We start from the raw sequence: 13,516 nt of genomic DNA, 5'->3' as shown, positions 1-13,516 counted from the left end.
GAATAATGGGTTACGGAGGGAGGTACTAAGGATAGGAGAGTATATGGGTTTGGCACCACGGGGTGGATAGGCAAGACAATTTGGTTGATAAGGCACAGATCCTGAACTAACCTGTAAGACTTGTCTGGTTTTTGGACAGGTAAAATGGGGGATTGTAAGGAGACTTTATAGACTTTAAAAGGCCATGCTGTAACAGGCGAGTGATAACAGGCTTTAATCCTTTTAAAGCGTGCTGCGGGATGGGATACTGGCATTGAGTGGGGTAAGGGTGATTAAGTTTTAACGGGATGGTAAGGGGTGCATGATCGGTCGCCAAGGAGGGAGTAGAGGCGTCTTATACTTGTGGTTTAAGGTGGGGAGATTCAAGGGGAGGATGTGAAGGAGGCTTTGAACTGGGGAAAAGTGCTGCAATGACGTGTGGCTGTAGTCCAGGAACAGTCGGGGAAGCAGATAATTTAGTTAAAATGTCTCGACCTAATAAGGGAGCGGGGCAGGTGGGGATGACTAAAAAAGATTGCATAAAAGCATGTTGTCCAGGTTGGCAGAGTGGGGGAGTTTTAAGAGGTTTAGAAGCCTGGCTGTCAATACCCACAACAGTTATGGAGGCAACGGAAACAGGCCCTTGGAAGAAGGTAATGTGGAGTTGGTAGCCTCCGTACTGATTAAGAAGGGGACGGACTTACCCTCTACTGTGAGAGTTACCCAAAGCTCAGCGTCCATGATGGTCCAGTGAGCTTCCAAGGCAATCGGACAGTGTCAGTCTTCAGCTGCTAAGCCGAGAAGATCTGGGAAGGAGTCAGTCAGAGCCTTGGGCCAATTGGACAGTCCAATTTCCGGTGGGGTCCCGCACAGACGGGACACGGCTTAGGAGGAATCCCAGGCTGCGGGCATTCCTTGGCCCCGTGGCCAGATTTCCGGCACTTGCAGCAAGCTCCTGGGGGAGGAGGTTCTGGAGGAAGCCCTGGCAGCTGTGGTTCAGGCGTTTGGAGTTCTTGTGTGCTGGAGATGTGGCTGGGGTTTGTCTCACAGTGGAGGCAAGGAATTGCAACTCAGAAATACATTGCTACTTGGCTGCCTCTACTCTATTATTGTACACTTTGAAGGCGAGGTTAATTAAGTCCTGTTATGGGGTTTGAGGGCCAGAATCTAATTTTTGGAGCTTTTTCTAATGTCAGGAGCTGACTGGGTGATAAAATGCGTATTAAGAATAAGGCGGCCTTCGGGCCCCTCTGGGTCTAGGGTGGTAAAGCGTCTAAGGGTTGCTGCCAAGCAGGCCATGAACTGGGCTGGGTTTTTATATATGATGGAAAAGAGCCCAAATGCTAACTGATTTGGGAGAGGTAGGATAAAGAAAAAAGGAGCATTAACCTTGACTGTGCTTTTAGCTCCAGCCACCTCTTTAAGAGGAAATTGTTGGGCAGGTGGGGGAGGACTAGTCACAGAATGAAACTGTAAACCAGACGCGGTGTGAGGAGAGGAGGTGATAGAAAGATTATAGGGTGGGGGAGCAGAGGCTGAGGAAGAATTGGGGCCTGGCTCGGCCTGGCGAGGAGCAGCCTGGGGAGAAGGGGAGAGGTCAGACAGGTCTGTAGAAAAGGAAGATTAGAAAGACTCAGTGACGCTTGGGGTTGGGACAGAGGGGACAGGTGGGCGGGAAAGAAGGAGGATTTGGGACAAGTGGCATTGGGAACAGAGACTAGGGAGGGAACAATGTGTAAAAGAATGCCTGGACGTCAGGCACCTCAGACCGTTTGCCTATTTTACGACAAGAATTATCTAGATCTTGTAGGATGGAAAAATCGAAAGTGCCGTTTTCGGGCTATTTGAAACCACTGTCGAGTTCGTATTGGGATTAAGCCGCGTTGCAGACGAAAATAAGACTAGGTCAGGCGAGAGTTGAAGAGGTTTTAAGTTATTGAGAACACAGGCTAAGGGAGAAGAGGGAGGAATGGAGGGTGGAAGGTTGCCTATAGTGAAGGAGGGAAGTTTAAAGAGAAGGGTATACACAGAGAAGGGGGTGGGGAGCAGCCAAAGCAGGAGTCCCTGCAATTGACTTGCCACCAAGGGAATGTGGGTGAATGATCAAGGCAGGCATCCCCGCGGAGATCAGACACCCATGGAACACGGGTGAATAATCAGAGAGGAGTCCCCGCAATGATTAAACACCAAGGGCAGACTGCCTTCCCTAGTCAGTGACTGGCGCCGGAGTTTTGGGTCCACGGATAAAATGTGTCTCCTTTGTCTCTACCAGAAAATGAAAGGAATTGAAATTAAGAGAAGGGAGAAATTGAAGTGTAGCGTCAAGATTGAAAGAGAAAGAGGTTGAGGGATAGTGAGAGACGTCAGAGAAGACAGTAAAAAGAGGTCACTTACCAGATTTAAAACTGCTGAGATGTTCCTTGGGCTGATGGGTCTGAGGACCCGAGGTCCTAGGTAGATCTTTCTCAAGGAGCAAAGAGAAGGAGGACAGGGGATTGATCTCTCAAGGGAGGTCCCCCATCCGAGTCAGGGCACCAAATTTCATGCCCATCCCTATGAAGAGATCACGAAACAGGCTTTGTGTGAGCATCATGGCTGTTTATTTCACCTGGGTGCAGGCGGGCTGAGTCTGAAAAAGGAGTCAGCGAAGGGAGATGGGGGGAGGGCTGTTTTATAGGGTTTGGGTTGGTAAAGGAAAATTATAGTCACAGGGGGTTGTTCTCTGGCGGGCAGGTGTGGGGGTCACAAGCTCAGTGGGGAAGCTTTTGAGCCAGGATGAGCCAGGAAAAGGAATTTCACAAGGTAATGACAACAGTTAAGGCAGGAACAGGCCATTTTCACTTCTTTCGTGGTGGAATGTCATCAGTTAAGGCAGGAACCCGCCATCTGGACGTGTACGTGCAGGTCACAGGGGATATGATGGCTTAGCTTCGGCTCAGAGACCTGACAGTATCACCGACCTCATGAGCTCAGTTATTCGGAGCTGCTGGTTTAACCTCCCAAGTCTTCCCGGACCCGTGCCCTCCTCTTGGGCAGCGTTACTAACCACCATGATAGGACGTCTGTTCCCATCTAGCCTCCACCCTGCAGCCAGTAATCTCCGTAAAACGAACACCTGGCTTAGTTTCTGCTGGAAACCGTTGAATAGTCCCCCCTGTTTTCTGGAAGGGTCTGAGCAGCTCCCCGTTGCGTCCACAGCCCCCGGGGCCTGCCTCCTGCAGGTCCCACTACTTTGTCACCAAAGCATCCTCAGCGCTTGCACCTGCGTGAAGCTGTGCTCAGGCGCTCCCGCCGAGGGATCCGCCTTCCCAAAGCTCTGCGCTCTAATTCTCACTCGTTTACCAAGAGGTAGCAGTGTGGGGAAACTAGAATTCTCCAGGGACTCTCCCCTGTACTTCGTGACCGTCTGTGGAATCCTTGTTTTAGGATCTGCAGGTCGTTTCCAGTCGTGCGCGCAGCACGGAGGCTGCCGGCCCTGCCCAGCGCTGGGCTCTCTCCGCCTCTCTCCCACACGCCGGCCTTTCTGTGCCAGCTGGCTCTGCACCCAGGTCAGGAAGCCCAAGGTCGGGGCGTTAACCCAAGGGCCCTCCCGCGTTCCCTCCGAGGGCGGAGAGGCGTCTGCGCCCGAACCACCTGCGGAGACACCTGGAGCGCCGGCAGAGCTCGGCTGTCCTCGCGGTGCGGAGCCCGACGCGCATTCCTGGGACCGGGACCCGCCGTCCGCGCCTGCGAACGGATTTCTGCCTCCGCTGCACGCGCAGCGCGCAGACCTGAGCCGGCCCCGCGGAACCCGGGTTCGAGTCCCGGCCCGAGCGCGGCGTCGGGGGCAGCGGAGACGGGCGGCAGCCGCTAGGGACCCTCGGCGCCTCGGCCTCGCCGCGATGAAGTCCCCGCCCCTCCTCAGGTGACGGATCCCCGCTGCCCCGGCGGCGGCCCAGCGCGCCCTCCCGGGCTACCCACCACCCAGCGCGTGCCTCGGAGCCTCCCGCCCTCCCCGGGTTCTGTGGCCAGCCAGGCGCCCCAGGCGTGCGCCGCGCCGAGCCGCGTCATTAAGCCCGCTCTCCGCAGCTTTCCTCTGCAGAGCCCCTTGCTACCCCCACCCTGCGGAGGGCTGTTCACCAGATGGCAGAAAATCAGGGCTGGGGACGCAGGCCGGGGGCTCCAGCGGCTGGACACCGTGTCCTTCCTGAGCCTGGTGGTGGAGTGCGCCCGCCTCCACCTGTCCCAGACACCCACCCGCAGTGCCCAGCCCCGTCTCTAGGGTCTCGGACTGAACGTCTGTCCCCGGCCTCCATGCTGCGCTCTCCTGGCCCTGGGCCTGCCCAGAAGAGCCGCCTGTGTCTCGGGCCCGCTCCCTGGCTCCGGCCCCTAAAGCGCCCCCGGCACAGCTTCGCGGCCCTCGGCGCTTGGTGGGGCCAGCACCTCCCCCTTGTCACTGTTCTCCTTTCTCCTTCCAGCCCGCGCCTCTCCTGGAGGAGAATGGTGGGCGTCTTCTTCCTGCCGTTCATCTTACCAGCCTTTGCTCCTCGGTTTAAGCAGGAAGAGAGCCTCATGCTTGGAACAGCGCATCCGCCCCAGCCCAGGTTTGCGGCATTCCCGGGGCGGGAGGGGAGCGACCTCACCTTTCTTTTTTTTTTTTTTTCTTTTTTTTTTTTGAGACTGAGTCTGGCTCTGTCGCCCAGGCTGGAGTGCAGTGGCCGGATCTCAGCTCACTGCAAGCTCCGCCTCCCGGGTTCACGCCATTCTCCTGCCTCAGCCTCCCGAGTAGCTGGGACTACAGGCGCCTGCCACTTCGCCCGGCTAATTTTTTGTGTTTTTAGTAGAGACGGGGTTTCGCCGTGTTAGCCAGGATGGTCTCGATCTCCCGACCTCGTGATCCGCCCGTCTCGGCCTCCCAAAGTGCTGGGATTACAGGCTTGAGCCACCCGGCCACGACCTCACCTTTCTTGGAGAGAATCATATCGCGATTGTGCACAGAACACGTCCTACTAACAAGAACTTCTGGTTTTCGCTAGGGTTTCAGCCGCCCCTCCGAGCCCTCTCCCGAGTTCTCGCTCCCTTTCCACTTTCTTTCCCTCGCCCGCCGCCTCCAGGTTTAACTGGTCTCATCTGACCCCTCTGGAGCTGAAGAATCGATCTGTGGGACTCGGAACTGCAAGCACAGGTCGGGGGAAGCCGCACTTCACGCTGGAGGGCCGCAGGTTCCTCATCTGCGGGGGCTCCATCCACTATTTCCGCGTGCCCAGGGCGTACTGGAGGGACCGTCTGCTGAAGCTGAGGGCCTGTGGCTTCAATACTGTCACCACGTGAGTGCTGCCCCTCACCTCCGGGATCTTGTTCCCCTACAAGCGCAGGGTAGCAAGAGCCTCCGATTCTGGGGGCCCAGCGTGAGGACTTACCTTCCGCACAGTCGTTTCCAGCACATACATTTTATGCGTAAGCGTCCAGTTGTCACTTACGTCTCATGCTGAGCTTGCTCTGTGATCCAAAACTTGGATAGGGGTTCGTGGGAGAATCTCAGGGGAGAAGATTATTTCCTCAGGAATCTGTCTGTCTAGTGAAGGAACACCAGGAGCCCTTGGGAGCACTCAGTTTAATGACAGAAGCTTAAGGCACACTTACAGATAAATATGTACTTACAGATACATGCTTTTTTTTTTTTTTTTTTTTTTTTTTGAGACAGGGTCTCGCTCTGTTTGTTGCTGGGGCTGGAGTGCAGTGGCCCGATCTCAGCTCAGGGCAGCTTCTACTTCTCTGGCTCAGGTGATGCTCCTGCCTCAGCCTCCTGAATAGCTGGGGCCACAGGTGCATGCCACCACACCAGGCTAGTTTTTTGAATTGTTTGTAGAGATGGAGTTTCGCCTTGTTGCCTGGACTGGTCTCAAACTCCTGGACTCAAGCAATTCACCCTTTAAAAGGAAACACCATGGTTGTCCTCATACCTGTATACAACTGACCAGCCACCCTGTATGACCATAGGAATGCAAAACTGCTTCAGAATCAGAGGCCCCGTCCTCCTGAGGGCCTGCCTCCACCATCTTGTGGCAAGCTTACTATCACACTCACTGTAAAGGAGAACATGCTTAGAGGGCCCTGTGCCTTATTGCAGAGCTGGTATTGAAGGGTGAATTTGAAGCTGAGAGGCAGTAAATTGACAACTGGTTCATTTAAAATGCAAAGAATTTAATCAGAAATAATCGTTGAGTTTTATTGAGAGCTGCTACTGCATCTCTTGGGGGGACAATGTGGTTTTTCTTTACCCTTCTTTTGAATTGCTGAATTACATCAACAATTTTTCTGATAGTCAAGCAGCCATATGGTTCTGGTATAAACTCTGCTTGGCTCTGAGAGATGCACACATTACATACACACAGATTGCTAGACTTTATTTGCTAGTGTTTTATTTCAAATGTGTTTATGATTATAAGCAAAACTCATTTAAAATTTTATTTTGTTAGTATTCTTGTCCAGTTTTGAATCAATCTTATAATAAGCTCATAAAGTGAGTAAATCTTCTTTTCTTAGTTATTGAAAATATTTTGCACAAGAATTATCTTTACCCTGAAAGTTTTTTAAGATTCACCTGTAAACTCTGTGACTACTATCTTTTGTGGTTTGTGAGATGAAGGATTTTGGGACAACATAGCTCTTTGAATGGTTATTAACTCATGTCCTCTATTTCTTCTTGAATACATCCTGCTTTCTCCCTCCCTCCCTCCCTCCCTTCCTTCCTTTCTCCCTCCCTCCCTCCCTCCCTCCCTTCCTCTCTTTCTTTTCTTTTCTTTCTTCTTTTTTTTTTTTTTTTGAGATAGAGTCTTGCTCTATCGCCCAGGCTGGAGTGCAGTGGCCGGATCTCAGCTCACTGCAAGCTCCACCTCCCAGGTTCATGCCATTCTCCTGCCTCAGCCTCCTGAGTAGCTGGGACTATAGGCGCCCGCCACTGCGCCCCGCTAATTTTTTTTTTTTTTTAGTAGAGACGGGGTTTCACTGTGGTCTCGATCTCCTGACCTTGTGATCCGCCCGCCTCGGCCTCCCAAAGTGCTGGGATTACAGGCTTGAGCCACCGCGCCCGGCCTCTTTTCTTTCTTCTAATGGAGTCTCACTCTGTCATCCCCGCTGCAGTGCAGTGGTGCAATCTCTGCTCACTGCAACCTCCACCTCCCAGGTTCAAGTGATTCTCCTGCCTCAGCCTCCTGAGTTGCTGGGATTATGGTGCGCACCACCATGCCTGGCTACTTTTTGTATTTTTAGTAGAGATGGGGTTTCACCATATTGGTCAGGCTGGTCTCAAACTCCTGACCTCAGGTGATCCTCCTGCCTCGGCCTCCCAAAGTGCTGGGATTACAGGTGTTGAGCCACCGCGCCTGGCCTTCTTTCTTCTTTTGAACCCACTGGGACTTAAGAAATTTTTCCTTTCTTTCCTGTACTCACTTGGAAGTTACATACATCACATTGTGTATTTTGGCTGTTTTTTGTTTTTTTTCTTAATCTTATCTATTTCTATTTAGTCTTTTCAAATAGCTAGCTTGTAGCTTTGTTAATACGCTGTATATTTCGGATTTCTATGTCACAGTTTCTGAGTTAAATGTAATTTCCTTTTCTACTTTATTAAATTTAGTACCTTCTCTTCTCTGTCCTCCTCAGTTTCCTCCTCCTCCTTCTTTTTCCCTGAGTTAATATTTAGCTTCTTTTACTTCCAGTCTTTTGTGTTTTCTAATATATTCATTCAAAGAGACGAATGTTTCTTTGAGTGTTGCTTTGGTTACATAGCCTACATATTTTGCTATACGGTGCTTTGAATGTCATTTATTTTCCAATATTTCCTAAGTTTTGATGTTGTTTCCATTAGCTATTTGGGAATATGCTTTCTGTTTTATTTATTTTAATTTTTACTATTTTTAACTGTGATTTTTAAATTTATTTGCATTTGTCTTGGGATCATGGACTATGTGATACAGATTTTTGGAATTTGCTGAGATTTACTTTGTGACATAGTACGTGCAACTGTTTCATGCAAATGTTTACAACTGTTTCACGCATTTTAAATTTTGGTCTTTTAAATTTTACATTCTTTTTTCATACTTAGTTCTACAGATGCACTTTTTAAGGGAATGTAAATGCTCCATCTGTTGGCTACTAGGTTCTCCTTATTTATTAAATGCAGCCTGTTAATTATGCAGTTCAAATCTATATCCTTACAAGTTTTTTTTTTTTTTTTTTTTTTTTTCCTGCTTATTTTCTTTGTTTCTCAGAGGGGTACTTTAAATCTTTTCGCTGTGATGGTAACTGATGTATCCATGTCCTCTCTAATTCAGTCAGCTTCTCCTTTACTTACAACAAGCTACGTTGTAACTGACGACATACAACAAGCTCTGCTGTTGAGCTCATAGAAGGCCGTGAGTAGTATCTTCTTGGTGGTTCATACAGTCACTTCTACAATGTATCGTCACAAATCTCTGCGCTGCACAAAACTGTGTAATAAAAACCACAGGGCTTAGAGGAAACGCCATGTTAAGGGGCATAACACTCAGACATGTTGCCAGTGGCACAAAAAAAGACAGTTGCCTAGCGAACTATGCCTAGTACACCTAATAAAATTTTTACTCATAGCCAATCCTATGGGGGCCCTTCTTGCTAAGGTCTAAAGGTAGTACCCTTACTAGATTTACTGTGTCTCCACTATCTTCACAGAAACTCCTCATTCGTTCTTATTTTGACTAACTCATAGCAATACTGTGTAAGGCAGATGTAGACATTTTTGTTTTTGTTCTCTTCTTTAGTTTATACTTTTAATGGGTGTTACAATAGGGCAGTGAGTGGAAGAATTTATATATAAATCCCAAGAAATCTAGCATCACAGGATAATTGGCACCTTGAACCACAATTGGATAATAGAGCAAGAAACTATTAAAGCTAGTCATAGTTAGCGTAACAGAGGTTTAATTTCCATTGGAAACTTCAACTTATTTCAAAATAGAGCTATGCATGGTTTTGGCCTGGATTTGGGGCAGACCTAACAATTTGGAGGAAGAAATAAGAAGATACTCATCATACTTCCCTTTCACCTCTTCTAGCTATGTTCCGTGGAACCTGCATGAGCCAGAAAGAGGCAAATTTGACTTCTCTGGGAACCTGGACCTGGAGTACGTGGTGTTGCTGCTTCTGTGACCTGGCCAGGGGCAGGGGCAGAGAGGTGGCTGGGAGGGACCTGGGTCTGGAGTCCTGTTCTAGGACTGCGAGAGGACCTGCACCCGGGACCTAGATACTCCCCAGTCGTGACCTGCTGGGCCTGCAGCCTTTGGGCCCCACTTCTCCACTGCAGCCCAGAGGGGCAGAAGACCGGGGAGCCGCCCGACTCTGCATGGGGTCCGGCTGCCTGGGCTGGGGCAGGGCGGCTCCTCTAGGCTAACAAGGCTGTTGGGTCAGGTTCACTGTTAAGACCCCTGTGCCCTGGCTGTCACCCTTCCTCCTCAGGCCCCCGATGGGGCTGTGCAGAGGCTCTGAGGCTGGGAGCAGCTCAGGCCACCGACTTAGGGTGGGAGTCTCCGCTCTTTGCGGGTGGGGCCGAGCTGTCCCTTCACCCCACCGGGCAGCTCCTCCACCCTGTGATGTGTGTGGCCCCCACCCGGCCTCATCCTGGGCCGTCATGGGAGGGGCTGACGATGTGGACCTCCCTAGGGCCTTCGTCCTGATGGCTGCGGAGATCGGGCTGTGGGTGATTCTGCGTCCAGGCCCCTACATCTGCAGTGAGATGGACCTCGGGGGCTTGCCCAGGTAAGCGGGGCTGCAATCCCAGAGTTGTGGTTCTAACGAAGTATTTGGTTTCATGAATTTCAATCTAGTAACAAGGAAAGTAACTTTATTCACGGAGCTGATGAGGGGTGTGCCGCCCCAAGCCACGCACCGCGCCTGCGTTGTCTGTGAAGCCTGCGGTACTGCAGTCAAGAGGGTGTGAGCGGGGAGAGGTGGTCACAAGAGGCTCCCACTCTTCTTTCCCCACACAGGAGGGGCTGTGGCCCCCTCTGTCCTTCTCAAAATGCCCTGGGAAGAAAGGGACCGGAAGCTTTAAGGCTTGCAAGGGAAGGTTCTGACGACTCTGGCTTGTTTTGAAAACTTCTGATCTTTCGCTTATTTTGTGAGGGGAGGGCTGCCTTTCCATGCAGTGAGACCACCCTCAGCTCCCCTCCCTTCCCTCTTGCTTTTCTTTGCCTTGTTCTCGCCTCTGTGATTCTGGCCCCCGGCCCAGACTGCTGAGGGTCAGGGTGAGACTCCAAGACTGCTGTCTGCTACCCCTGTGGTGGGCAGGGCTTCCTGGGGAATCTGGGGCTCTGCCTCCAGTGAGCACCTCTGCACCTCAGGGTCAGATGAGGCCTTTGTTTTCTCTAGGGGCAGAGAAAGCCTGAGCTGAGGGGAGTGGAGTTTTCGGGAATCAGTGACTCCCGGCATAGCTTGACTGGAGGCCTGCCTGGCACTTCCCCAGTGACCTGGAGAAGGCAGAGTGTCATTGGCACGTAGGCTCCTGCCCTGAGCCTGAAGCCTTAGCTCTTAGTGGAAATGTGACAGTGTGCCTAAGGAAACTTTTCTGTCCCCAAGAATTTTTTTTTTTTGAGATGGAGTCTTGCTCTTGTCACCCAGGCTGGAGTTCAGTGGTGCGATCTCAGCTCACTGCAACCTCCACCTCCCGGGTTCAAGCGATTCTCCTGCCTCAGCCTCCTGAGTAGCTGGGATTACAGGCGCCTGCCACTACACCCGGCTAATTTTTGAACTTTTAGTAGAGACAGGGGTTTCGCCATGTTGGCCAGACTGGTCTCGAACTCCCGACCTCAGGTGATCCGCCCACCTCGGCCTCCCAAAGTGCTGGGATTATAGGCATGAGCCACCACGCCCGACCGAAAAATGTTTTCAATAAACTGAAAAAGAATGGAGAGTGTTCAACAAAAGGCAGAAGAAAAAGCTCTTTAAGACATGACTGTAAGAGACTTGACAGGCCAGACCCTCAGTCAGACCAAATGGAGCTGAAGGTACTTCTGAAGTTGCGAAGTGCTTTGGAGGTGGAGGCGGGTGTTTGCTTTCAAATCCCAAAAGTCAATGAGAATGGTCTGAAAGTCTCACGAGGCACAGATCTTTCCAGGACCCCTGAGTGCTCCAGGACCACGGGTGTGAGGCAGCTGGGCAGACGTGCTGGGCGAGCTGGGGCAGCTCTGAGCCCTCTCCTCCTTCCCTCTCCCATCCTGTCTCAGACCCTGAGCCTGCCCCTCTCTCCCCCAGCTGGCTCCTGCAAGACCCCCGGTTACTGTTGAGGACAACCAACAAGGGCTTCACTGAAGCAGTTGAGAAGTATTTTGACCACCTGATTCCCAGAGTGATTCCTCTCCAGGTAAAGCCAAATTATCTTCTGCATCTTTCTTACATGCATTTTCCTGATCGGGCAGTGGAAGGTCGTGGGACCCACATACAAGTGGTGGCATAACCCTAAGGCAGGAGGGAGGTGGGAATATGGATGGGACTGGCGGGAAAGCAGATGCATTTGTAGGTTTGAGGGCTCAAGTTTAAGTAGCTAGTGTGAGAAACAGGGAAAACTGTGGCAGTTACGTGTCTGCAACGCACTGGGGATGGTGGCTCCCACAGCAGCCAAGTGACCCAGCAGACTAACTCTAGTGCTGGAGCAGAGCGCGCAGACCGCGGGGGCTGTGGATCAGAGCCTGCCACACCAGCTGTGCAGCCTTTAGCAGCAAGCCCAGAGACTCCAGGCTTTTGCCCCAAATAGCCTCACTCTTTAACCCTTCTCTGCTTGTCTCTCAGTACCGCCAGGGAGGCCCTGTCATCGCGGTGCAAGTGGAGAATGAATATGGCTCATTCAATAAAGATAAAACCTACATGCCGTATCTCCACAAGGTAAGAGGGCCTTGGTTTGGCCCCATGTTTACATGCCTCCTTCCTCTGTCTGTCTCTTTTCTGGTATGCTTTTCTGATTCCTGGATGCATGGGTGATCGGGCTGGGCACTGTGAATTCTGAGAATACTGGCCTGTGCACACGAGGTGCTGAGGGGTGCTGGCCCACTGCGTGGCTGAAAGTTTGCATATAACTTTTGACTCCCTCAAAATGTAGTCACTAATAGCCTACTGTTGACTGGAAGCCTTACCGATAATAAACAGTTGATTAATGCAGGTTTTGTATATCTATTATATACTGTATTCTTACAATAAAGTAAGCTTCAGAAAAGAAAATGTTACTAAGGAAATAATAAGTAACAGAACATATATTGACTTCTCATTAAGCAGACATGGATCATGGTAAAGGTCTTTATCCTCATCATCTTCATGTTAAGCAGGCTGAGGGGGAGGAAGAGGTGGAGGAGGAGGAGCTGGCTTTGCTGACTCAGGGGTGGCAGAAGAGGTGGAGGAGGTGGCAGGGGAGGCAGGGGAGTTAACTTGTATTGAAAAAATTCCGAGGATAAGTGGATCCGCACAGTTCAAACCTGTGTTGTTCAAGGTTCAACTGTAGATCAAGTTCATTTTCTCTGTGAATGCACAGCAGTCAGGACAATCACTATGTACTTAAATAACTTTATTAGAAGACAGAACGTGGCGTTAAAGGGCTATTCCTTTCTGCTTCCTATCTCTTTGACCCACGGTTCTCATTAAAGCTGGGGTTGGTGAATCTTCCTCCACTGTAAATAACGCTTCAAGAATTTAGTGATGTGACTCTCAGCTTGAAACTTTCTGGCCTGTAAGACAAACGTCATCTCTTCTGTCCCCCTTGCTTCTTCATGGAGGGACGTCTCAGGCCAGGGAATAACTGCAGTTCTGCCTGCTGTCCTTCCTGGTGGCTCAGCCGCTGCTGGCCCCTGACTTCCCACATTCAGGAAGCTGATGAGAGTTCAGTCTCAACTGAACCCCTCCTTGGGCTGCCAAGCAGGGTGCAGGGCTGCACAGTGGGCCTGAGCCGTCCTGACTCCACCCTTGCCTCTGCAGCAGTGCCTGCACGGAGACCTGTCTGGAGGCTGGGAGGGGAAGAGGAGGGGTCCCCAGCTGGGCAAAGTGGGGAGGAGGGTGGGGCTGGACTTCATCCACATGCTGGCTCTCGCCCTGCAGCTGTGGCTTCTGGAGTTGGACAAGGTCAGAGAGTAATTTCCCTCCCTAACTTTTCCCAGGGGCTGCATGGCTGCCCTGAATTAGTTGTATTCAGCCAGCATTGTTTGTTCTTGATTTTAAAATTTACTGGCTGGGCTCCGTGGCTCACGCATACAATCCAGTACTTTGGGAGGCTGCTGCCGGCGGATCACCTGAGGTCAGGAGTTTGAGACCAGCCTGGCTAATGTGGCAAAACCCTGTCTCTACTAAAAATGCAAAATTTAGCTGGGCGTTGTGGTGCATGCCTGTAATCCCAGCTACTCGGGAAGCTGAGGCGGGAAAATCACTTGAACCTGTGAGATGGAGTTTGCAGTGAGCTGAGATTGTGCCACTGGACTCCAGCCTGGGCGACAGAGTGAGACTCGTCTCAAAAAAAAAAAAAAAAAAAAGAAAAAAAAATTAC

At 51.1% G+C, this 13,516-nt stretch overlaps 1 protein-coding gene across 8 annotated transcripts in view; it reads left to right on the top strand.

Annotated features, from left to right (window-relative positions):
- Positions 1 to 3,507: 3,507 nt before the first annotated feature.
- Positions 3,508 to 13,516, top strand: part of GLB1L3 (galactosidase beta 1 like 3) — a 50,079-nt gene continuing 40,070 nt past the window's right edge. For 7 of the 8 annotated variants that reach the window (XM_017949148.3, XM_017949143.3, XM_021926773.2 and 4 more), the window contains exons 1-7: positions 3,508 to 3,883; positions 4,437 to 4,562; positions 5,073 to 5,285; positions 9,054 to 9,122; positions 9,658 to 9,753; positions 11,248 to 11,356; positions 11,782 to 11,874. In XM_017949148.3, the coding sequence (XP_017804637.2) occupies positions 3,861 to 3,883; positions 4,437 to 4,562; positions 5,073 to 5,285; positions 9,054 to 9,122; positions 9,658 to 9,753; positions 11,248 to 11,356; positions 11,782 to 11,874 (729 nt within the window). In that variant the 5' untranslated portion in view covers positions 3,508 to 3,860. The remainder of the gene's footprint in view (positions 3,884 to 4,436; positions 4,563 to 5,072; positions 5,286 to 9,053; positions 9,123 to 9,657; positions 9,754 to 11,247; positions 11,357 to 11,781; positions 11,875 to 13,516) is intronic. The other variant, XM_017949146.3, reaches the window with a different exon arrangement.

Source organism: Papio anubis, chromosome 12 (assembly GCF_008728515.1).
Source record: "Papio anubis isolate 15944 chromosome 12, Panubis1.0, whole genome shotgun sequence".
NCBI lineage: Eukaryota > Metazoa > Chordata > Mammalia > Primates > Cercopithecidae > Papio > Papio anubis.
Note: the sequence above shows the minus strand (reverse complement) of the source record. Positions and strands in the feature narration are given on the sequence as shown.